General features: G+C 42.8%; 1 protein-coding gene across 8 annotated transcripts in view; it reads right to left on the bottom strand.

Annotated features, from left to right (window-relative positions):
• gphnb (gephyrin b) overlaps window positions 1–26606 on the bottom strand; it is a 432935-nt gene that overhangs the window by 376179 nt on the left and 30150 nt on the right. Inside the window, exon 2 of one of the 8 annotated variants that reach the window (XM_041214786.1) lies at window positions 9472–9572. The exons of 6 other annotated variants lie outside the window; for them this stretch is intronic. In XM_041214786.1, the coding sequence (XP_041070720.1) occupies window position 9472 (1 nt within the window). In that variant the 5' untranslated portion in view covers window positions 9473–9572. Of the gene's footprint in view, window positions 1–4251; window positions 4270–9471; window positions 9573–26606 lie in introns of those variants that run through there. One more of the 8 variants, XM_041214787.1, reaches the window with a different exon arrangement.

Raw genomic sequence — 26606 nt, forward strand, 5'->3', positions numbered from 1 at the left:
CACAAGGCCCTGTGTCGTAGAATGCCACATTCCTCCATGATTCTTTTCAGTGACTGAAAGCTTTCTAGCAGGCCTGCCAATGCACCAAACATTTCTGTGGGTAAACCTGACAACCTTTTCTTGTATGCTCCCCCATCAAAGACCTCATATGAGTTCTCTGCAGCAGAACTCATGTGTGACTTGATCCTCGAGCAGACTGGCACTCGAGATATCCTTTCCCCCTGCCCTGGTTACAGACCACTCATGCCTGATGACTCATTACTATCAGTTTCCACTGCTAAACAAAACCCTCTAAAGTATGTACAGCAGAGAGAGCTGGTGGCTGCGAGTCGGAAGTGTTCCTTCATCAGTGTCTTTCTCCTTCTCCTTCGACTTCGAGGACTGGGGTTTGGGTTGGCCCGGGGGGGGGGGGGTGTGTGCTGCAAAAGAGGCCTATGTTTAACACCATGTACAGCTTAGAAATCAGAAGAAACTGTATGATGAGGGGGGAGTGGAACGCAAAGAGGACGATTTGGTTTGAGTGTTTTTTCATCTTCAATATCGTGACTGGCCACAGCCTCAGTAACGGTCACTGAAATGGTGGCAAGCACTGTCTCCCCCCATTGGAGTGAGGACATGCAGACGAGCCTGTCCCCCTCTGGTTAGCTCCTGCCGCTTCTGTTTGTGCATCATCTCTCCTGCAAGAGAGAGAGGGAATTGTGTCAGTGCATGTGATGCAATGTGTTTGGGTGATGTGGCTTTCATGGTTGAATAGCCGGCAGTGTGTGCAAGCTGTAAGGTGTGTGTGAGGCTTGCAGCAGTACTAAGCATGGGGGCGTGAAGTGAAGCGATGAATATTAGGTATGAGTTGTGATTATTGGAGACTGTTGTTGGGTGAGTGATGGGAGTATTTTTTTAAAATTTATTTCACATTTATTCAGAATACTGAACCCCATCAACAGTTCAGAACAATCATAATGAACATTGTTCGGTCCTGGATATCACTAGGAGTAGAATCCAAACCTTGCAGTTGCTTGTGAACCCACAGGTGTGATGACTGAGTGAATCCCTTTCCACAGACATTACAGTGGTCCTCTCCCCACTGTGAACTCACTGGTGTTTCAGCAGATAGGATGAATGAGAAAATCTTGAGTGATGGGAGTATGTTGCACTGAGGCTAACGATGCAGTCAGTGGCAAGTGGCACCTGAATTGGCTGACATACATTGACTGACTTTGACCACTCGTATGAGGTCATTAAACTGCTTTTGACACTGCATCCAGGTACTGAGGGCTACACTGCTGGCATTGACCTGCACAAGTTAGTTGCTCCCGTTGCCTCCTCTGTGGATAGAGGATCTCTCTCCTCCTGTCATCAAGGACCCCAGTGCTGCATCAGAGAATGCTAAAGCTCGCACAAAGCCATGTGCCATTCCTGTGTCTTTCCCAGGTCAAAGTCAATGGATTAAGCACGATGAGTTCTGGCACCTGCTGCATTCAAAGTGCACCTTGCCTTTAAGGGGCAGAGGCTTCCTTTAAGTAGCACAGGCTAGGTTTAAATCGTGCTACCCTCTCACAAGTTTGCGTCCTCTACTAAGGCGCGCGGCTGCTCAACAACGTGCTAATCACTGGCTGCAACCATATCAATGAGCAGGCAGTATTTACATGTATTTACATGTTGCCTGCATCAGAAGGAACAGGCATGTTCACGTTGTTGTTAGCACGTTGTTGAGCAGCCGCGCGCCTTAGTAGAGGACGCAAAATTGTGAGAGGGTAGCATGATTTAAACCTAGCCTGTTGCACTTCACGAACCCCATTGCCTTACCCAATTGTTCCCCCAAATAAGTGCAGGAAAATCTAACAGGAATATATTAACTAGCAATGAAAAAAAATGTAACAGGTAAAAGCCAACCAAAGACAATTAAACTGGCAATTTGTCTCATGCTCCTCAATATTGGAATTCGTCAGCCATCAGAGGAAAACACAGCTCTTGGCTTTTCTATAACAAGCACTGCATGAGTTGTTAGAAGGAATGCCATACAGCATTTTCAGAGCCATACATTAAATGAAAAAGTGACATGCTTATGCAGTATCTCATAGTGTTTCACACACTTTCACAACAAAAAGTAAAAAAAAATCAGTCTACCTCTGAAATTCTGCTCACGGAATTTTGAACAAAGCCCAGCTGTTTCTCATGCTGCATTCCATATTATTTCCACTAGTCTATTGTAAAATCTGCCTCGAGATAATTAAATTATCCATTCATAATGTGCAGCAGTTCACACAATAAATTTCAGGACAGTTTATGCTCCTCGTTAAATTATGACAACATTGGCAGCCTCTCTCAGTGATAATCAGGATGACTGATTAAGTGGCAAATCCACTCAGAAGACAGTGCTCAACCAGGAGTAAAGTGGTTGCTGCTAAGACCTGAATCCTTTAATAAATAAAAAAAATTAGATCTAAAATAAAGTCTGAGGTGGAGGCACACTAAAAAATTCTGTCTTGGAAAACAAGAGAAGTACCCAAAGCATGCAAAAGGACCAACAAAGTGGGCTTAGAATGTGTACCAAAAGACCAGTTGTCAAGAGTAACAGGCAAATGCCTGTTTTGGCACATAAAGAGCAAAAGGAAATCTAAGATGAAGCAGGCCAAAAATGAACAAAGAAAGCCAACTTATAGTACAGAATAAAGGAATATCAGAGACGCTAACAAATATAGTGACGGAAGAACTGCAGTAGTTCAGACAGTGTGATGGAATACTCTCCACTTGCCTGGATGAGTACAGCTCCAATGACACCATCCAGGGCAAAGCAGCCCACTTGATTGGCATCCCCCTTCAACATTCATTCCCTCCACCACTGAGGCACAGTGGCAGCAGTGTGTATCATCTACAAGATGCACTGCAGGAACTTACCAAGGCTCCTTCCAAACCCACAACCTCTACCATCTAGAAGGACAAGGCCAACAGGGAAAGCGGAACACCACCACCTGGAAGTTCCCCTCCAAGCCACTTACCATCCTAACTTGGAACTATATCTCCATTTCTTCACTGTCTCTGCGTCAAAATCCTGGAACTCCCAGCAATTTAATGCTGGGAGCAGCTTTACCTGCTTTAAGGTGAGTCATCCGCCCCTATCTCAGGAGGAAGTTCCACCTTAGAGAGCTGCTAGAGGCAGCTCTGCACACCCAGCGGCACCAGATGTCCACGGTGGTCACAGCTGGAACCACATGCAGTCCCACCGCACCGGGGAGCCCAGCTAAGTTTTGGGATTCGGGGGGCTCTGAGATGGAGGCAGGGTGAGGGGAGCCGGGAGATGGTGAGGGTGGCCCTGTTCAAGAGGCTAAGTGGGAGCTTTAAAGGGAAGTGGAAAGACCTGGTGGTGGGGAGCGTCCGATGGGCCCAATGGGCCTACAAAGGAGTTTCCCCCTCCCCTTGCCCAACAGCAGGCTGCACAGCTAAAGCTGATGGGCTTCCCATATGGCGTGTGCCTCTCCCACACTGTAGGTAAAGTACCAGTGATGGCCGCCAAGGCCGTTAAGAGGCCATTAATTGGACACTTAAGAGCCCCAATAGGCCCAAGGGACAGGTGGCCTGCCCAATACCTCACCAGCGCCCCGTAAAATTTCAGTAAGGATGGGGGTGGGCACGTTGGCAGCAGGAAGGTCACCCACTGGATTTTATGTGCCTTCCCAATCTGCCTTCAAGTCTGCTGGCGGGTGAGTGTAACATCCAGCCCCATAATGCAATGCTGAGGGCATCCTGCACTGGTGCCAGCCTGGCATTATGGGAACAGTCACCACCTTGCTGTAGGGTAACTGGCCTGCTCAAGAATGGCAGGGTCCAAGAAGTCCCAGATCTTGGACTCTGAACCTCATTTATATAGAGGTAATAATTTGGGAGGGGGCCAGAAAGATAAATAATGAAAGTTTGGGTCACTGCTAGTGCGACATAGGTAAAAAATTCGCAGCTGGTGTCTTGGGGTGGTGGTGGTGGTGGTGGTGGTGGTGGTGGAGGCGGTGTGCGGCAGTGGTGGTGTGGATAGAGAGGTCATAGGTCCAGGACTGGATCAGAGCCTGGAGGTCAGTCATCTGGGGACCAGGTGTGGCAAAGATCAGGATGATGTTTTACAGGTGACTTTATTGCAGCCATTCTGCGGGGCTGGTTGCCCAGGGTGCAGCCAGTGAAGTCTGTCGCAAGGCAAACCGATATTGCCACGGGTACTTGAAGCAAGTGCTAGACAGCATATCTGAATGTGTAAAAGAACTTAACTCCTGCTTCAGGCTTGGGTAAGTGCTGCCTGAGCAGCACACTTCCAGTCAGAAGTGCACACCAGCTTCCTGTAAGTCATTTTGGGCACTCAGGAGTCATCAAAGCACCTGAAAAACAGAGGCAACACAACCCAATTTCTAGGTCACCATCTTCTGAATAAGACAATAAACTTAGGCCATATCAGTCTTCTCAACTAAGTGTAAAAGATTCCATGGAGCTATCCATTGAACAGAGGGTCAAGTCTCCCAGTGTCCTGGCCAACATTTATTGCGCAGCCAAGACCACTGAAAAAAAATTAACCAGTTATCTACTTCACTCCTGTTAGTGGGGCTGTGCTGTGTTCTCCTGTATTACAACAGTGACATAAGTTCAAAAATACTTAACTGGCTGTGAACTACATTGGAACTTCCATAGAACATGGAAGGTACTAGATAGATACAAATCCTTTATTATTTAAAGGCAATGTGTTGCACTCAGATTGGCTGTCAAATTTTTGGCCCCCTATTATATAAAGGATATTGAAGCCAAGGCAAAGCTCCGCATCGAATCATTTGGATCATACACTGATAAACTGCAACTGCATGTGCCAGGGCAGATCAGATAAATGGGGGAATCTAGAGAAGTGTTAACAGAGTTTGAGACGGCTATGAGTAGAAGATTATTTCTGTAGTTTGGTGAATTAGGAGGCACTTTTAGCTTTAATAATGGAAGCATATAGATGGAGATTAACTAAGGTGTGTCAGAATAATACATACAATGGCCACGAGCGTCAACTGAAGCTTGGTCAACCACAACATTTAAAGATGGAATGGTTAAAGAAGAAAATTATTCAAGTGTATTAGGGAAGAGCGGGGATCTGGGATCAGGGTAGATAGCACTGATGTGGAGCCAGCAGCAACCACAAATACCATTCGGCTGAATGGCCTTCTGTGCTGACATTTTTATCATTTTCTGAGCTTGAGATAAGGACATGCTATTGGGACTTTGCCATTTTAACGTGTCTTTGATTCATACTGCACTTCACATCAAAGTGCTCATTTCAATATTTGCCTTAAGTTTTCTCTTTACTTTTTGAGTTCCCTGATAAAGAAATAAGCTTATACAGTAACCATAACCTATCTAATCCTGCTGACACAGAAAATGTTGATAGAAATTAGAGAGCATACAGCTGTCTCCTACAAGATGCTTGTCAAGCCATATTATGCTACATGAATTACTACTTATATCCATGCTAGGTAGTTTGAGGATAATAAAATAGAACACAACTTGCATCTATCAGCACAAAGCCATGTAGTTGTTAATGTGTCTCTTGATATGTGTGTCTAGGAGTGTTCAGCAGAGCAGTCAAAATTCACCAGGTTAGCAAAGGAAAAGAGTCACGAGGTAACATTATTCTTATCCCTTGATTCATCATTTGCCAAGTGTTACAGCATATTATTAAAAGTGATATGGGCAAAGTAATATACTGGTTATGGCACTGGAACAGCAATCTAAGGGTTGAGAGCTGTAAAAAATATCCTATGTGAATAAAAAGGACGGTATTCATTAGATTAACATTTGCAAATATAAATAAGGATTTGGCAAACACTTACAGGTGGTGCAAACGCATGCAACATGTCCAGCAAAGAGACAGCAGCTCTCTAAACTTAGATGGGGGGTTAGGGAAGCTGCACTATTAAGTAATGCCAAAGTAAGATGACAAAAGCAAAAGTAACATTCCATAAGTCCTAGGTTTTCTAAAAGGCATCTGCACTGTAAAGATCTCACTACTACATTTCAAAACATGCAAGCATAGAAAGAAGAACAGTCGAATAAGCTCCTCGAGTCTGTTCCACCATTCAATTAGATTATGGCTGATCTGTAACAATCCAACCATGTGATAATTTCATAACTATAAACAGGTTTAATTTCATGCAATTGAACAAGTTTCACAAGTAAAGAACAAAGCTAAGAACTACGATAGCTGATATTCAGCAGGACAAAGTAACAAGCAATTTACTTACAAACGTTTGCAAAGCCATGGAGATAACAAAAAAATGGACAGAATCGACTTCCAGTCAGCAGGGAATGCTGGGGAAGAGGCTGTAGGCTGGTGCAGGGGTGAGGCTTGTAGCCGGGGTTGTGGGGATGCGATTGGAGGCATGAGCGAACAGATGACGGCAGGGTCGTGTGGGAGGGGTCTGGGCTAGGGGCAGATTAGAAGGGTGGGTGTATGCCAATTGCAGAGGTAGGTGTTGGCAAGGTAGGTGCCTTGAATCCAATTGCTAAGTGGAAAAGCATTTACCTCCGTGATCCAAGAGTCCTTGCCTTCCATTAGCTACTGGGTCCCGAGGATGGCCAGTGTTAAATTTGAAACGGTAGATAAATATAAAACTGCCAACGCTGTGCCTGGCCACAGGTTGACTGTCTGCTCCCCTATCCTCCCTCCACTAAGACCAGAAGTGCACAGTTTGGAGGTGGATTGTGATCAATTCTTAACACATTAAACTCCCATTGCAACCTGAGCTGTTAATTTTGTTTCTCTCCGCACAGATGTGCCAGGCCTGTTAAGTATTTACAGTATTTTCCATTTTTAACTCTTAGATTCACCTCACTCTCACACTGTTCACACTGATGCCAGCCTCACACTTATATCTCACAGGTGACGCGCACTGCCATCTATTCAACCAAGACAGCCACATCGCCCAAACACATTGCACCACACTCACTGACACACTACCTGCTCTCTTGCAGGACAAGTTCGCGTAGAACTGAGGCAACAGGAGCTAAATGGTGGAGGGCAGGTTCCCAAGCTGCCCACGGTGTGAGTGTACAGATCTTATATCCTCCCCTCCCTCAACATAAATCTAACCTTGTTCCTTTCTCCTTTCAGATACCGAACAACTGAAATCTGGTCAGTTAGCGGCAGGAGAACAACAGATGAAGGAGAAAGACAGCCAAGATGAAGAAACGCTGTCACTTGATTGCACTTGTGGCCACCAGCTGGGATACTGACCCTGCAGGATAACTACGAGGTGACAAGTGTCTACAAGTGTCCTGCGGCCAGGGCAAGGGCAAGGGTAAAGCAGGTGCCAGCACCCCAGAGGGCATGGTTGCTCACGGGTTCTGCTTCAGAGGACTCAGATAAGGACCTTGATGGGGCAGCCTATAAAAGAATTCCGATGGGCAGGCACAATTAGATACTTGATGCATATTGCAGAGCTGCCAGAAAGCCTGTGTGCAATGTCAAGGAGGACGGAGGAATCCAGCACCAGGTTTTCACACAGCTTTGCACAGAGCTTAGGGTCCATCCTCTCCAGCACGCTACTTGACAAAACATGATGCAATTTTCATTGCCAATATCTCAGCTCCCAATGTGGAAATCTGAAATAAAAGCAAAAAATACTGGAAATACTCAGCAGGTCAGGCAGCATCTGTGGAGAGAGAAGCAAGAGTTAATGTTTCAATTCAGAACTGGAGAGATCACGGATCTGAAACTTTAACTCTGCTTCTGCCCAGAGATAGATTACCTTTGTCACAACCTCATACAATGTCATTTGTGACTCTGATAAGACATTTCAGAACTGTGGCTGGGGCAGAAACCTGATTGGAGGAATTCAATCACGGAGCTCTGGTAAAGAAGAGCAGAGAGTTGGGACTTCCTCCCCAAGGTGAAGCTGGCCTCTATTCTTTGCCTCCCAAAACAGTACAATAGAAATTGAGACTCAATTGGAGTGCCACAAATTCATATCCTTTTAGCAGAGGATGAAGCATATTGGAGTTCCAGTATGTAGTACAGCTGCTGCGCTATCATAAAAAAAAGCCTTTTGTAGTAATCCCTGATTTCACTGTACAACTCCTTAATTCGGTTTTCTAAATGCTAAGTACTATAAACAGTTATTTCTAAACAAAGAAGAGATGAAAACTAGCATCACATTTTCAGGAAAGGAGTTGAAGAATATCTGTGATCTATAATTATTTTGGTCACAAGCTGAATGCAGATAAAATCACCACCTGGTGAGCAGCTTACAAGATGCTAAAGAAAAATCCTAAACCCCAAGTAACAGCAAGATATATTTACATAACCAATCTTCCACAATTTTGTGAATAAGAATGCAACAATAAAGCACTCAAGTAAATTCCTGAGTTGAAGTGAATAATTCCCAAGATTGAGCTATTGTTCAACAAAGAAAAAACTGTAAATGTGGATACATGTCTTAATTTGCAGCTTTGATTTAATCTCACGGTTGACCTAGCACCCCCTAAAAAATATTTTAGTCTGTACACTTAAATGGCTGATTATGAAAGACATCCTGAATAAATGCAGAAATAATTTTCTAATTTACAGCACAGTCAGAATAATAATTAATTTTGACGCAGATTGAGCACCTATATAAATTGACTCATGAGTAAAATCGCTTACGTATCTCTGGATTATCTTTGTTATCAATGCATTACGCTCAATGTAGATACTGCAAAGTCATTTGCAGCCCAGGAGTGCTGCACGGACCAAGTTATCCTCAAATGTTTCCCTCTAACCACCAAACTTTTTTTAAAAAGAAGTCATTTTGGAATTGTAGAAGTAAAATGTTGAAGAATATTATAAAATGCATGGAGAATTTGTTGTCGCACAATGCTCCACAATTGAAAGCTCAGTGAAGGGAAGGCAGTTCTGATAATACCCTCAAATTACATACTAACACCTCTCCAGTTGTGACGAAAGTTACAAATAACTTCTGTTTGAACCTGTGCAACCAATTTCAGAAACAGCAATCAACCAGAAGGGCAAAAAGGTGATTCCAAGAGTAACTGAAAGTGATCGAAGAGCGATAATGCATTGCAGCAAAGAACTGAGGCAGCAGCTTGTTTGATTGATTTAGCTGTTCTCAGTTTCCCTATGCTGTGCAACCGGCTGCCCAGTATTAGTTCAATGATCACAAGTCACAACCATTCTCGATCAATCTGCAACAGACCTAGTTGGCACCAGTGGCTCAGGTTTTGGTGAACTTGTGATGAACAGGGCCTGAAAGAGCCAACTATGATTTGCTGCCCGCAATTAAATTCATGGAACTGATAATAAAAAAAATCTTAACCTCCAGGTGTTCGCATGCTGTAAAACATTCCTAAGATCTGCAGTAAGCGCCCCGGTCAGTAACTGGTACATTACTATGTGAAAAGCAGTTGGCCAGACATAAGATTTTACATGATTATCCACCTAGACAGCAGCAAACCCAAGCTTACTTTTATGATCTTCGCTTGCTGGTGTCAATGTAGAAGATAATGTATCATGGAGTCATACACTCACCGCTCCAGGAATAATCTTACCGGCTGCATAAAAGTAGCTTAAAGAAAAGAAATAAATATTAGGAGGATCCTGCAGCTACTTAGCATAGACCACTAGGTTACTGAAGCTTGGTAGCAGGTCACAACTCCTCTAGTAGGATAACCATACAAAATAAATAAATAGGACAGAAATTTGAGATGGAAGGCATCAATGGACAACCCTATTTACTTGTTGCAATCAAGGACTTGTTTGACTGTATCCAAAGACTATCCACCTTTTCTCTGCATATCAAAGCTTTCCTGCTCATCTCAGTAGAGAATTACAAAGGAAAAGTCTCAAATTAAAATTGGTGCGGCTCAGATCATATTCTTATGCATTCACTTCATTCATTCATGTGTGCTCTGCCCGAAGGCAGGTCCTTCGCTCACTGTTTGCTTGGCAGTTCTTTGTCAGTGGTGGCTTGCAATGCCTTCCCCTCTCAGGGGTAGGGCAAAGAGTCAGGTCCCAGTTTACCTCAGCTGGAATGGGAATCGAACCCATGCTGTTGGCATTAATCTGAACCACACGCTAGCCATCTAGCCAACTGAACTAACAGGGCCCCGCTCATAGGCCATTAGCTTAATTCCAATCATCTGTCTCAACAAATATACAATGCTTTTATACAGGAATTATGTTATTTAAAATTATTATTGATTGCACAATAAAAGAAGACAGGAGGCAGCAAGATTCAGTATCTATTTCAGTCACCTCTAAGTAACTGTGCAAAATACATGGCTTATATATGTGTCCATATGTGTGTGTATATTTTATATACATACTATATATATGCAATGAGAAAATAGTTATTTCAAAATCATTCTTGAATTGTGAAGAGTACAAAGACCACAAATGTTCTTTCAAATGTACAGTATTAAAAATTGCATACAATATTGCAAAACTGACCTCAAATGATCTATTTCAAGCAGTAATCAAGTGCCCTCAGCATTCAGTCCAGCATTATTAACCTTTTTGATACAGCTTCACATTGACTATTTATTTGCAGTGGGTGGTTATCACCCTAACCTTTACTTTTGGGGGCACTTCATGGTCCTTGTTCCAATGTGAATACCCTTTTATTTTTCCACATTAAAACTTAGTGGCCAGACCATTGCATACCCACATATTTGGACCAAATCCCTTCAAATGTCATGAGTTCCACTCAGATTTATTCCTTGTGAAACAGGTGGCTTCTGTCTTTTGTACAAAACAAAGCATTTCTCATCCACAGTACAGTACACACTTGCTGCCCCATGCCATTTGTGCACAATAATCAAAGATCTCTCCAGATTTAATTTGCAGTCTTCGAGAAAGCAGGTTTATGATAAATGCCTCAGCATTTTGCCATACGCTTGCCAGCATATGCGTTAATCTTTCCACCATTTTTTTTAATGCATTGGTTAAGACTGATCATTTGGTTTTTGTCTTGCGGCACTTTCACCTTTCCCTGCCTAAGGCTTTAGTCCAGTTTATGTAGATTCCTAATTATACTGCAAAAGATCATGTGGCTGAAGATTTACTATCTAAACTCTCTGCACAGCAAGTTATGGGTTGTAAATCTCTTTAAACAGTTAATGAAATGTTTCATTAAGCTAAAAATTTGAAATCTCAGAATCTATTTCCCTGAGCAAACCCCCACCACCGCCGACATCTTCCATCAACATCTTACACAAAATGTAGATAGTCTTTCCTCCTAACGCCAAAGTGCTGCATAAACTGATGCTTCACTTTCTTTGCAGCTCAGTAAGAAATCATACAATATTTTCTGCACTTCCAATTAACTCATTGTATGTACTCTCACCTTTCCCAGCCCTGCTTCAAGGTACACATTCACTGCCCACCCAAGCCTCCCGCTGATGTTTTGGAACTTCCTTGCTATTTTATTAAATCAGTCTTTTAAACTCTGCCAACTGACAGGAGCTCATGAATTGCTTCATTTCACCGAAGCAAAAAAACTATTCAGCAGCCTCAGCCACCTCGAGTCATCCCATGCTTCATGCACTCTCAGTGCACACCATCAACAGCCTGAGGGTGGGGAGAGGAGGTCAGTGCTGACCAGAAACTTAACTGGATTAGCCACATAAATACTGTGGCGACAAGAGCAGGTCAGAAGTTGGATATCCTGCAGCAAGTGATTCAGCTCCTGACTCCCCCAAAGCCTGTCCACTATCTAGAAGACACAAGTCAGGGGTGTGATGGATACTCTCCACTTGCCTGGGTGAGTGCAGCTCCAACAACCCTCAAGAAGCTCAATGCTAAAGCAGTTCATTTGATTGACACCCCATCCCCTACATTAAACATTCACTCCCTGCACCCCCCACATACTTTGGCTCTAGTGTGTATCATCCACAATATGCAGTGCAGCAACTCGCCGGGGTTCCTTTGAAAGCACCTCCTCTGCTGCCTAGAAGAACAAGGGCAGCAGGCACATGGGAACACCATCATCTGCAAGTTCCCCTCCAAGTCACACACCATCCTGACTTGGAAATAGATCGCTATTCCTCAGTCAGCAACTTTGAATTCCCTTCCCAACAGCACTGTGGGTGTACTCACTTCATACTGACTGCAGTGGTTCATGATGGTGACACCATTGTCTTCTCAAGGGCAATTAGGAATGGGCAATAAATGCTGGCCTTACCAGTGACATTCACATCCCATGAACAAATGAAAAAAACACATCATCGTCACCCAATTCTGTGGCATCTTTTTCACCATTCCCTGTAATCCGGCTTTCATCTTTCCATAGCTCTAAGGTGATGCTGGCAAAGTTTCCAACAACCTTGTGTGTGACTGTGGTACACTAACACTCCTCAACCGCCTTAATTTCTCTGAACCTGCATCTTTTAATTCAGTCAACCTCACCATCCTCTTCCACAACATTGCCCTCTTGTGATTCTATTTCCACTTCTTCCAAGGTTGACAGCATTCCTTCCGTAACAGCTTCTTCTTGCATCAGCTTCAGTTGTAAACTAACGTACCTTCCTCAGCTCCTGCTACGTGTCAATCCCACAACCAGGCCATTATCAAGACTGCCAACTTCCAGCCCTAAACCACTGCCCATCTCCTACCCTCCTCCACCCCCGCTGCTTATGTCACTTTGTCAATTTTCCCAATGGCTTCCTGAACTGCTCGTGATCACTAAAATCATCTTTTCCTTCATAGCCTCCCCCTTTCTTCCCTAATCAACCTCCTCCAGCTCTTCTACTTCTCAAGCATACTTCAGTCTTCCAATGCTAAACATTGTCTCCCTCCACTCGAACAATTTGGAACTGTTTTCAGTCACCTTCCCTCAACACTCTGGGCTCCATCATTAAACCCCCTCCCCTTCCCATGACATATTCCCCCAGCTTTTAAGCACTACCTTCTCCCACATTCCCTGAGTCTGGCTTGCATGTAATTCAGACCACTGAGTATAAAGTAGCCTGGGACATCTTGCTGTGATATGAATGCATACTGTTGTCGTATATGAAGCATTTTAGGATATTCCAAGAATCAAGATAATTTGCTCTCGTACTTTAACAAACTATATGTACCTATTGTCCAAAAGGTTTTTGGACCCTTACCAAATACAACCCACATAAAGCTCTCACCAGTGCGCTTCAACTTTGTCACAATTGAACTTTGCTCAGCCCTAAATGTATTGGTGCTTGCACTTCTCCATATGCGAACATATATTAAAAAACGTATTGGAATTATACCATTGCAAAGTGCAAAGTTCTTTTAACAATGATAAACTGCTGTTTGATTAACAGCAATTAACTTTTTTCAGTTGGGTCGGAGTATGGAGACAGTCTGTTGGCTGGGTTCCATTGACCTTTACACAGCTTTTTCATCTTTGATTTTTATGTTCTTAAATAGAAACCCAGTGTCACAATGCCCTTCTGTTTGCACATGCATTCACCCTTAGTCTGCAATGCAATGTAGAGATCACTTTTCATAGACTCACAAAAGTTCAGTGATTGATAAGATGTCGGAAGCTATGAATCAGACTAGGTGTCAAATTAAAAGTTTTTGTGGTGCTTTGCATGCAAATTGAATGGTCATGATGCCCAAGTTGTTTAAGAATCTACAACCTCGGAGCCTTAGTCAAGAGGAGCCATTTTCTACCGGCAGCATTCAAACTATTGAAAACAAGAGGGTGTGTTCAATCCACTCCTTCCACAAATCCCAACAACTTTTCCAAGCTCCACCCTCAGGCTCGATCACAGGACAGCCTAAATCACTTACTTCCTCAGAGCCACATTCACTGCCAATTTGTCCAAATGAGCTTTGAGAGGCAGAATGGATTCCATCAAGATGGGACTTTTGGCATGGTTGATCGACTGAGTGACTCTTCTTTGGCGAAAAAAGAACACATGAAAACTCTTGCTGAAAATTATAATGCCATACTAAAACCTGACAAGTATTTCTAATGGGTTCCAATGCAGCACATACATATTTCTATTCCCTTTTGTATAAATAGATCAATGCCAACTGCTGGCAATTTGATGATACTTTTTAAAATATGAAAACTAAAACTACATTCTTTTAAACCTTGCGAGAATAGAAGTTACGTCTGAAGAAAAGCTACCTTGTTGATTTTTTTTTGATTGTAGTATGACAAATACAACTGTACCTGCTTGCTGCAAGAGAAAGATTTGTCCTAAACTCACCAGACTGTGGTTTAGAAACCCTCTCACATCTAGCTCTGTTACAATCCTTGGCTCAATGGCAGCACTCTCTCCTCTGAGTCAGAATTTCATGGGATTGAGCCCTGCTGTAGAGACTTGAACACATATTTCAGGTGGGCGTTTCAGTGCAGTACTGACGGAGTGCTACACTATCAGAAGTAGCATTTTTTCAATAAATAATAATAAACCAAATTTGCACAATCAGGTAAACATAAAATATTTCTGATACCTGCTGTCCTGACCAACATTTATCCTTCAATCTACACCAATAACAAATAGTCTGGTGATTATCTAAGTGTTGTTTGTGGAATCTTACTGTGTGCAAATTTGGGCTGCTAAATGGCAAGTAACGTTTGTACTATGCAAGTGCCAGGCAACAACCATCTCCAACAAAAGAGAATGTAACCATCTCCCCATGACCTTCAGTGGCATTACCATAGCTGAATCCCCCATTATCAACATCTTGTGGTTTACCATTGACCAGAGACTGAACTAGACCAGCCATATAAATACTGTGGCTGCAAGAGCAGGTCAGAGGCTGGGACTTCTGTGATAAGTAACTCACCTCCTGACTACCCAAAGCCTGTCCGTCATCTACAAGACACAATCAGGAGTCTGGTGGAATACTCTCCACTTGCCTGGATGAGTGCAGCTCCAACAACACTCAAGAAGCCAACACCATCCATGCCAAAACAGCCTGTTTGATTGACACCTGATCTATCACCATAAACATTCACTCCCTCAACCACCGACACACAGTGGCAGAAGTACGGGCTACCTACAAGATGCACTGAAGCAACTCACCAAGTCTCCTTCGATAGCACCTTCCAAACCCGCACACTGTACCACCCAGAAGGATCAGGGCAGCAGATGCATGGGAACACCACTAACTGCAAGTTCCCCTCCAAGTCACATACCATTCTGACTTGGAACTATATTACCGCTCCTTCACTGTTGATGGGTCAAAATCCTGGAACTCTTTTCCTAACAACACAATGGGTGTACCTACTCCACACGGACTGCCAGTGATTCAAGGTGGCGGCTCACCAGCAACTTCTCAAGGGCAATTAGGAATGGGCAATAAATGCTGGCTTAGCCAGCATTGCCCACATCCCATGAATGAATATAAACAATTTGCTACCTGTAGTCCTTTAAAGTATAACCGTGAATGCACTTCAAAAATATCTGATTGGTTGTAGTCTGCTCTGGGATGGCCTGAGGCCCTAAAAGGCATGATATAAATATGAGTTACTTCTTTTTACATGCAACTGCTTTCCATCATCAGGTTGCCAATTGCTTTTCTAGAGGCTGAATATGATCCTCTTCTCAGGAATACTCACTCTCTCCCCAACAAATTTCGACAAGGTTAGCATTTTGCGCTGCTACTCTGCATACATGTCTGCTATCACCTTTCAAAAATGATCAACAGTGATTTGAGACAAACAGAATACAGGAGGTTTCCTTGTTTCTCTTTCCTATCAAAGCATTCGAAACTTGAGGACTTGATAGGCAGAAATCAGCAAATGTTATTCTTTTTTGTTCCAGAAGACAACAGAAGGGGGAAGATGGCCAGCGTCAAATGTACAAATTAAGTTATTAATGTGTAAAGGATTATGGTTTATAAATTTCATATGTTTGCTGAAATGATTGGGTAGGCCATTTTTTTTCTGTTAGGATCCAGGTATGTCCTACCTTTATTGGGTTAATTTTATAGTTCTACTGTTGTGGTCAAATGAACAGGTTCTATTTAGTCTGAATTTCTACCAGACATGATTGTATGTCATCATTGAAAATATCAACTATCAACACTAATATTTATAGGTTTGTTTCTAATTACTGTTTGTTGAACTGACTGCAAAAAGTCAGCAATGTTTATCTTCAAACATGCTATTTAGCATCGACGCAATAGAAGGGACTTACAACGTAAAATAAAGTGGTGACATTTGCAGAAAATTTTAACGGTTAATGAAACTGGCATCGGAGGAAAGTAAAACCAATTACTATGGCATCCATCCGGTCACAGTGAATTTCAGTTGAATTGCTGATGATTTCAGATACCAATTGTATTTACATTAAGAGCAATAGCAACAAGGATTGGATGCGAGAGGGTCACAGGTTTATGAAATAGACCAAAACATTTTTTGTTCTGTTTTATCCCCAACCAAGAATTCTTCCTTATTTTTGAGGACTGTGCTTTGATATGATGTGTTTATAATTAGTGTCAATGGCCCATGGAGCTAATTCTGATGTCTTGGTAAGTACAATAAGCAATTCTGACAATTATTTTCAGGAAAATCACAAACCAGTGCCTGGAAAACAAGCGAAAGCATTGGAATAACAAACAACCTTGTGTAAATTAAGTTGCTTTTAAGTCATATTCTTTCCCCCCTCAATTTCAGTCCCTTAGCGTGAACAGGAACATTCAATAAAAGAGGTGACAGTGAACGAGAGCAGCTTTCGTTTGTAAAATCCTTTTTCCTGTGGGCGCGAACTGTGTCTCTACTAAATGAAGCAGGGGGGGAATAGCCCCCACATGGGGAATCACAGGCATAACCCGCATGCAACAAAAAATGGAGAGGCAGGGAAAAATGTTATTAAGCCAATTTTCAAACATGTTTCTGTATTTGCCTGTGCATCCTTTGAAATTTAATTATCAATAGTGTATTTCATCTACACCAACACAGCTAAATATCTATTTCAGAAAAAAAATCTCCTCCACTCCCTAAGGGGATAAAGTAATTTCAGAGAAACTATGATTAATTATGATACATAACTAGGCCTGCTTTGCCATTCCCACCTCGTCTCAAATTTATTAGAAATATAGAGCCCTACCGAACAATATGTATTTATTTAGCCACCTTTGACAGGACCAAGCGTCCCAGGCTGTGTTCCTGTAAAGCTACGCAGGTGGATGACCATGCAGCTGCCCGAGAGATGCCACGCAAGCCTTGTTCTGTGATAAATAACTCGTGCCTGTGGCTGTGTAATGAAAAATTAAAAGGGCCGCACACAATAAATACATTTTAAAGGGAAAATTGATCTCAAGAAAGCAAAATTTGACATTTAGGCACATAAGGAGATATTAGGGCAGATGATCAAAAGCTTGGTCAAAGAGGTAGGTTTTAAGGAGAGCCTTAAAGGAGGAAAGAGAGGTAGAGAAGCGCAGAGGTTTAGGGAGGGACTTCCAGAGCTTAGGGCCCTAGACAACTGAAGGCACAGGGGCAACTAGAGCAAATAAAATCAGGGATGCTCAAGGTCCCAGAATTAGAATGAACACAGATATCTCGGAAGTTTGTGGGGCTGGAGATTACAATACATAACTAGACCTACTTTGCCATTCCCACCGCTTGTCCCCGATTTATTAGAAACAGAGAGAGTATTGGGGGAGCCATGGAGGGTCTTGAAAACAAGGCTCAGAATTTAAAAAATCTGAGATATTACTTGACCAGGAGCTAATGTAAGTCAGCGGGAACAGGGGCGATGGGTGAACAGGACTTGATGTGGGCAAGTACACAGGCTGCAGAGTTTTGAATGACCTCAGGCTTATGGAGGGTTAAATATGGGAGAACCAGCCAGGAGTAAGTCGATACAGTCAAGTCCAGAGGCAAAAAAGAATTGAATGAGGGTTTCAGCAGCAGATGAACTGAAACAGGGGTGAAAGTAAGATGATATTACGAAGGTGGAACTAGGCAGGCTTAGTGCTGGTGTGGATATGAGGTCAGAAGGTCATCTTGCGGTCAAACGTGACACCAAGGTAGTGAACAGTCTGGTTGAGCCTTGAACAGTTGCCAGGGATATGGATGGAGTTGGTGACAACGGAACCCACAAGGTCTGGAAACAATAGCTTTGCTCTTCTCAATATTTAGCTGGAGGAAATTTCTGCTCATCCAGTACTGGAAGTCGAAAAGCAGTCTGATAATTTAGCGACAATGGAGAAGTCATGAGTCTTGATGGTGAGTAGAGATGGGTGTCATCAGCATACATGACAGGACTAATGCTGTATTGTTGGATGATGTCACCAAGGGACATGAGATGAGAAACTGGAGGGGGCTAAACTGGCAATGAAGTTTCTATATCTACCAATATCAAACTTCATACTCCAATTTATCTCTGCCATTCTTGGAAAGCACTGTCTGCCAATTATTTACCCAGCACCAATGTTCCCTCTAAGCTGTATGGCTGCACAGCAACCCAGACATTACCGTGCAGGCCACACACACAGGTTGTCCCCTTTAAGGTGCTGCACGTGCGCAACCACACAGGATAATATAAAGATACCAAAATAAAATTAAAGGGTATCACTCTTTTGAAACTTCTAACACTGCAGATTTCTTCCCCTCAGCAAACCAAACCCCTTGATCAATTTTAACAGACTAAATTTAGCAAAGAGCATGTGCAATTTGGTCCTTTCCTTCTAAATAATGGAAAAGTATTTGCCATGAACTACTTTTACAGTAGTGGACTGACTGGTGTAGACGGAATCATGTTTAACTTCTACCCGGAAGGACGTGATGAAAAACTCCCTCAACCCATTAGTGGTAACACAATTTTAATGGGTCTCAGTTCAGTCTGTAGTGGGGGTGGGTCACAGGAAGACTGGCATAAAAAAGGGGGAAAGGTGTCACACTAATGCAGCAATGAACGCTTTTGAGCTTAGGATTGAGTTGAGTTGTTGGGATGAAAGAGAAGAAGCTTAACTCTGCATTTAAATGACCGAATGCTCAATGTTCATATTAGGCATCCAGAAAAGAAGTGTTCCATTTCTCAGTACTAACATCACCTATTCCACAGAAAACATAATTAAGAGTGATTTTTATAGCATTTACTTAAAAAATGTTTAAAGAAAATGCTAATTACATTGAGCAATTTTAAATGTTATGCGCTGACTTGTAAATATATTTGGAAGATAATCAATGAAACACGACATTTTAAATATTTTAATCCAATACGATGTTAATGGGTTTCAAATCAAGCTAGAGCATTGTTCTGCCTTGCCGCACCCTTAATTAAAGTATGAATTTTTTATTTCTCGAATATCAATATTTCATGGCAAATTTTACAAATGGGCTGCACAAGTCTGACTAGTGAGGCTTCCCTGAGGAGTCCCTGAGTTAGGTACTGAAATAGATTTTGTTGATGCAGCTAGTCTGGGGGAATGTATCCTTTGCTTAAACTTACGAAAGAAGCCTGGGTGGCTGTAATGCCAAGTTAGGGATCCCTAATCCTCAGCCATGACATTAAGGAGAACAGCAGGAAAGCAGACATTAAAGTACTTCCCAGCCATTCATTGGAAGAAACAGCAGTGCTGGCCCGCAAGCACATTACTCACATTTTACTACCGAGAATTTTCCCTGACTATTAATCAATTTACCACTCTTCCCTTTACTGCAGTAAATGCAACAACATTCTCGATAGGCTTTTTTTGATTGACTGTTCCGATCAATCATGTTCGCCTTTTGGATACTTTGCAGTGGCTATGTGGGGAATTATAGTTCAGCACAGTATCACTCAGGTGAATGTTTTCACCCATTTTGATGGCTGTATATGTACAGCTACCAACTGTATTTGAAGTGAATAATGCTGTTACTGATGCTAAAGGGAAATTGCAACCACGGGTTCCAACAAGGAGATGCAAATGAAGGTGGCAGGAAAGAGCCCACCACAATCTTCTCAAATGGATCACTACGTAGCAATGGGACTTTGGAATAAACTATGACCCGTGCGGGTTGTGAAACCCAGATTGGCTCCAGCCTGAATTATTCTATTTTTTTTTTGATCCTACAAAAAGCGGACATAGAAAATTCACCAAGGCTCCTTAGACAGCACCTTCCAAACCCACGACCACTACCACTCAGAAGGACAAGGGTAGCAGATAGATGAGAACTCCACCACCTGGAAGTTCCCCTCCAAGTCACTCACCATCCTGACCTGGAAATATATCGCTGTTCCTTCAATGTCGCTGGGTGAAAATCCTGGAACTCCCTCCCTAACAGCACTGTGGGTGTGCCTACACCACATGAACTGCAGAGGTTCAAGAAGGCAGTTCACCACCACCTTCTCAAGGGGCAATTAGGGATGGGCCCAGCCAGTGAAGCCCACATCCCATGAATGAATATAGTTTAAAAAAGTATATATATCCAAGCACATTTTTCTTCATCCCTTTCTTGAAGAAGCTGACTTGCTAATTTTGGAATGACCGTGGGCGGGATTTTCTCCACCCATCTGCCGCCATGATCTTCCAGTCCCGGCCGTAAGTCAATGGACTTCTGGCTGGGGTGCCACCTCGCCCAGGGTGGGTCCCGCCCGTGACGGGGCCAGAAAATCCTGGCCTATGGCTTAGATCTTCCCTATGCTAGGAGAGTATGGGTTACAGTGACAGAACCTGGAGGTCAGGGGTCTGAGATCTCTCGGGCAGGAAATGGAAGATCCTGCGGCCGGGAGCTTGGAGATGGTAGTTGAAGAGCTCGGTGACTGGGGGAAGCAGTGAGGTCGTGAGTTGAGACTGGCGACGTGATCAGGCTTTGGGGCAGGGGTGGCTGTAAATCCGGGATCTCAGTGTCCAGTGTTAATGGTTCGTTAATTATATTGTTAGGATGCACAGATGAAGGGCATTGTTTAATTCAGTACTTTGAGCACATATAAATAAGAGGCAGAAGTGCTTCCTCGCCCCACAAAATGACATTTTAATTCAGGTAGTAAGCTTCCTTTGGAATTTTGTTTCTGTTACAGTTCTCTTTTAAGAGGTTATTACTTTAATTTGATTTGTTAATTTGCTCATTTGTTTTAAGTTCATTTCCAAAAGGGGAGGTGATGGCATTGTGGTTTTGTCACTGGACTAGTATTCCAGAGACCCAGGGTAATGCTCGGGTTTGAATCCCAATACGGCAGATGGTGAAATTTGAATTCATTAAAAATTTGGAATTAAAAGTCTGATGATGATGATGATCGCGAAACCATTGCTGATTGTTGTAAAAACCCACCTGGTTCACTAATGTCCTTTAGGGAATGAAACCTGCCATCCTTACCTGGTCTGGCCTACATGTATCTCCAGACCCACAGCAATGTGGTTGATTCTTAACTGCCCTCTGAACAAGGGAAATTATGGATGGGCAATAAATGCTGGCCTAGCCATTGATGTCCATATCTCCTGAACGAATAAAAACAATGGGGGACATGTGGTTGAGGGGGTCGTTCGGTCAGATTGTCTGCCCCTTTTCCGTGTCTACGTTTGCGCCCAGGTATCCCTGGAGAGGGAGAATGCGCTGTCCACCGGTATTGCTTGAGGCCTTCCGCAGCCGGTGGGTTCTGCAGGAACTGGAAGCATCATTAGCTCCGAAACAACATTTTAATTTACTTTGTTACATTCACTTTAAAAGTTTTGTCTTTTTGTTACAGTGCCCCCTTTAGGGCTGTCAATTTAATTTGTTTATTTATCGGTACTAAAAAGTGTATAAATAGGGGACAGCTGGAACACTGGGTATGAGAGGAGAGAGCTATGAGGCTGAACAAAGTCAATAAACTCTCTCAGTAAAGAAAAACTTTGTGTCTTGGTTTTTACTTCACCAACTGACTTGGGTCTACTAACACCTAGTATCAACGGCAATCAGGAGGATGGTTTAATGTAGAATCAGAAGGAACACTTCCTGCGTGCCAATTTAGGGACTAAGTAGCATCTGAAAAATGGGCACTCTGTGATCCAATTTATAGGCCTCTGTCTTTTAATGAAATAATTTCATGATGGTATTGCCAATATCTGGATGCTCTGTGGTCACAACTGTCATCATCATTTGGGAATTTTCCTTACTATATTTTGAATCTTAATTCTTTTAGTTTTGAATAGTTCAAAGTACACTGTGGCTTATGAAGATATTGAGGAAAGTTTATTCTTTTACTCCCCAAAAAAGCACCAATTTTGAAAATGTTTAAACGATATTAATTTGATAATCAACAAGGGGAGAGCCAAATCGTTTCACAAGTCACATCACCTCATTGAAAAGGTTTGTGGTCATCCCAAATAGTTTCTACCATGCTGAGCAGTTCCTGTACTCCAATCATCTCTTTTTAAAGAGGCGTTTGTTTTTCATGGTATCAGTGCAGGTGTGAATGGATTTAGGTCATACACAGGCTTAATAATCTTATTGGAACAAAGGAATATGACTAGGCCACTCAGTTCCTAAAAGTGTTCATCTATTTTAGTAGGGTTAATCTGTACGTCAACTCTATTTACCCATCATTTTTCCATACCCCTTACCTAACAAAAGTCTACCTGCCTAGTCTTGCATATTTCAACATCCACATTCTTTTGGGTGGGGAAGGCCTCTAAATTTCCACAATCCTTCATGTGAAAAAGAATGCTTCTTGATTTCACTCCTAATTATACAATGAAGTCCCTTTGTCCTGGATCCCAGCCACCCACCAGAAAAAGTTGCTTCTTTGTATCTCACATGTCAAATTCCTTTATCATTTGAAATGCCTTGCTCTGAACAACCCTAAACTTCCCCAACTCAAGGGCTTACAAACCAAGTGTATACAACCTGCCGTCATAATCTAACGCAATCTGCTTTTCACCTCCGCCAAGGGCAAAACATCTTTCCTGAGGTAAGTAGTTAGCTAGTGAGTGAGTTTAGGAACCAAGGTGTGGCATTAGAAAGGAAATAAGGTACATAAGGGAATGAGAGAGACAGATAGCAAGAAACATGAAGGTAAATAAAAGCAAAATACTGCAGATGCTGGAAATGCTGAAATAAAAACAAAGTGCTAAAAATACTCAACAGGCCTGGCAGCATCTGTGGAGAGAAAAAGAGAGTTAATGTTTCAAGCCAAAAATGAGTTGAATATAATAAATAGTAATTTAGTAAATTAATTAATGGTAAATAGTAATAGTATTAGGTAGGATCAGACTAAGGAAGTCTAAATTATGTTTACAGTGTGCATTTGTAAATGCACGAAAGTGCAGCTGCAGTAGGGGAAGAGACCATCGCACACCTTCATCTGGAATGTGCCTTTTCGAAGAAGGTCTGAAAGAGATGCAGTGTTTGGATGCACGGGTGTGGACAGAGTAGATAGGGAGAAACTGTTCCCGCTCGTAAACAGATCAAGAACCAGAAGGCACAGCTTCAAAGTGTTTTGCAAAAGAAGCAAATATGAGGTGAGGAAAAACTTTATGACACAGCGATTAGTCAGGCTTTGGAACGCACTGCCTGAAGTATGGTGGAGGCAGGTTTGATTGAGGCATTCAAGAGAGCATTGGGTGATTATTTAAATAGAAACAATGTGCAGGGTTATGGGGAAAAGGCAGGAGATTGGCACTAAGTTAAAATGCTCAGAGGGCCAGTGCAGACACAATGGGCTGAATGGCCGTCTTCTGCACTCTAATAATTCTAAGATTCTGTTTTTTGTCGAGGTTCATCCCGAGCAGCTCTGTGGCGCAAGACTCCGCGATCTTCGGCTGTTCCCAGGGACACACACAGAGGCAAACATCAACTCCTGCTGGAGAACTATCAACTCAGTGAAAGACGCTCTTTGGCCTGCCTGAAACTTGCTGGTCTTCCAGTGCAAAGAGTTGTCCTAGGCTGAGTGTTGCAGACTGGCCCATTCCAAGGTCCAGGGCTACATGCTGAGCAACACACTAAAGCTTGGGGCAGCCACTGCAAAGGTGCAATGGGAAAAGGCCATCATCTAAGTCCTTTCAGCCATAATGCACCAAGGAGCTGTAGAACCCCTTGGGCTGTATGTTTGACATGGAATGTAGACAGTAAATATCACATGTAGTGCAACTGTATCAAGGCACCTCAGAGAGCAAAATGCTGTAAGGAGAAAAGTTGAATTGTATAGCACGGTGAAGTCCAATTTGAAATGTTTTTGAATGCACTTTTATAAATTTTATGAATAAAGTGTATTTTTGGAAAAAAAATTCAGATTTGCACTAAAATAAATTAAGGGAGGCCACAACACTCAAGGAAAAGAATAATAATGGGGAAAAGAAACTGAAGATTAAAACTGTTGAATTGTGAAATTAAAAGATTTATGTTCAACAAAAAGTGCACAGGAAATTGAGGATTGTGTAACCTCATCATTTTTTAAGAGCACTTTTTTCAGACAATTTTCCTGAGAGATGTCCCATTACACTTCCTTATCTGAAGGTCTTCAATAAAGATCTTTACAATCAATACAAAACACCTCCAAAATATATAATCCATGGCTGTAAGTACCGTACATGATCCAGAGCCACTTGTGCTTTGGAGTAAATCAACATTGAGTCTTTTGGCCTCTTCCTGATGTCCCCAGCATCACAGGTGCCAGTTTTCAGCCAATTCGAATCACTCCACCTGATATCAAGAAACGGTTGGAGGCACTGGATATTACAAAGGCTGTGGCCCTGACAACATTCCAGCAATAGTACTGAAGGATTGTGCTCCAAAACTTGCAATGCCCATAGCCAAGTTGTTCCAATACAGCTACAGCATTGGCATCTACCCAGCAATGTGGAAAATTGCCCAGGTATGCCTGTCCACAAAAAGCAGAACAAGTCCACCCTGGTCAATTACTGCCCCATCAGTCTACTCTCGATTGTCAGCAAAGTGATGGAAGGGGTCATCGACAGTGCTATCAAGCGGCACTTACACAGCAATAACCTGCTCACTGATGCCCAGTTTGGGTTCTGCTAGGGACGCTCGGATCCTCTCCTCATTACAGTCTTGGTTCAAACATGGACAACATAACTGAACTCAAGATGTGAGACTAACTGTCCTTGATATCAGGGCAGCATGTGACTGAGTGTGGCTTCAAGCAGTCCTAGAAAAACTGCAGTCGATGGGAATCAGGGTGGAAACTCACCACTGGTTGGAATCATGTTTAGCACAAAGGAAGGTTGTTGTGGTTGTTGGAGGTCAAACACCTCAGTGCCAGGACATCACTCCAGGAGTTCGTCAGGGTAGTGTCCTAGCTCAACCATCTTCAGTTACTTTCAATGACCTTCCTTCCATCATGATGTCAGAAGTGGCGATGTTTGCTGATGATTGCACAATGTTCAGCACCATTCGCGACTCCTCAGATACTGAAGCAGCCCACGTTCAAATGCAAGACCTGGACAAAATGAGTTGTGAAGTGCAGAGTAACATTTGTGCCACACAAGTGCCAGGCAATGACCATCTCCAACAAGAGAGAATCTAACCATCGCCCCTTCACATTCAATGGCATTACCATCGCTGCACCCCCACTGTCAACATCTTTGGAATTCCATTGGCCAGGAACTTAATTGGACCAGCCTATAAATACTGTGGTTACAAGACCAGGTCAGAGGCTGGGAATTCTACAGCGGGTAACTCACTTCCTAACTCCCCATAGCCTGTCCACCATCAAGAAGGCACAAGACAGGAATGTGATGGAATACTCTCCACTTGCCTGAATGAGTGCAGCTCCAACAACACTCAAGAAGCTCGACACCATCCAGGCCAAAGTAATCAGCTTGAGTGGCACCCCATCCACAAACATTCACTCCCTCCACTACCAACACACAGTAGCAGCAGTGTGTACCTTCTACATGATGCACTGAAGCAACCCAAGGCTCCTTTGACAGCACCTTCCAAACCCACAAACTGTACCACACAGAAGGACAAGGGCAGCAAATGCAAGGGTAGACCAGCACCTGCAAGTTCCTCTCTAAGCCACTCACCATCCTGACTTGATACTATATCCCCGTTCCTTCACTGTCACTGGGTCAACATCCTGGAACCCTCTTCCTAACCGCACTGTGGGTGTACCGACACCACAGAGGTTCAAGAAGGCAGCTCAACACCACCTTCTCAAGAGCAATTAGGGATGGGCAACAAATGCTGGCCTAGCCAGCGATGTGCAGACCACTTGGAAAAATTAATTTTTTTTAAAAAAACAAAGACCTACAACAACAAAAAAAATTCTCTCCAACATAAATAGGATTCAATTGCAAATGATGGGTAAATGTTTTGGGGGGAGTCAAAACAAATGGACAGTCTTTGGTTCAGGTATTAAGAGTTATTGAACTAAGAGAGGTAAATGGAGTTAAGATACAGATCAGTCATAATCTAATTGAATGATGGAACACGCTTGAAGGGCTGAATGGCCTACTGCTGTTCCTATGTTCCAATTACGAGATATAAATGTCACCGTTAAACTGAAAGTACATACAGGCCCCTGACGTTTCGATTATATGGTATTTTTGCTTAATCTATAAACTTCTGAAAAATAAGACTTAAACTTGATAGAAACCCATTCCCTTGTTCTTCCACAAAACACAAGGTACTGCAGCAGCATCCGGCATATACAGTGTGCACTGCCATGATTTCAGATTTGACATCTGCTCCTTTATGACTTCATTAATAGAGAAGCCATGTAATGACCTTCCAGGA

This window comes from Carcharodon carcharias, chromosome 20 (assembly GCF_017639515.1).
Source record: "Carcharodon carcharias isolate sCarCar2 chromosome 20, sCarCar2.pri, whole genome shotgun sequence".
Classification (NCBI taxonomy): Eukaryota; Metazoa; Chordata; class Chondrichthyes; order Lamniformes; family Lamnidae; genus Carcharodon; species Carcharodon carcharias.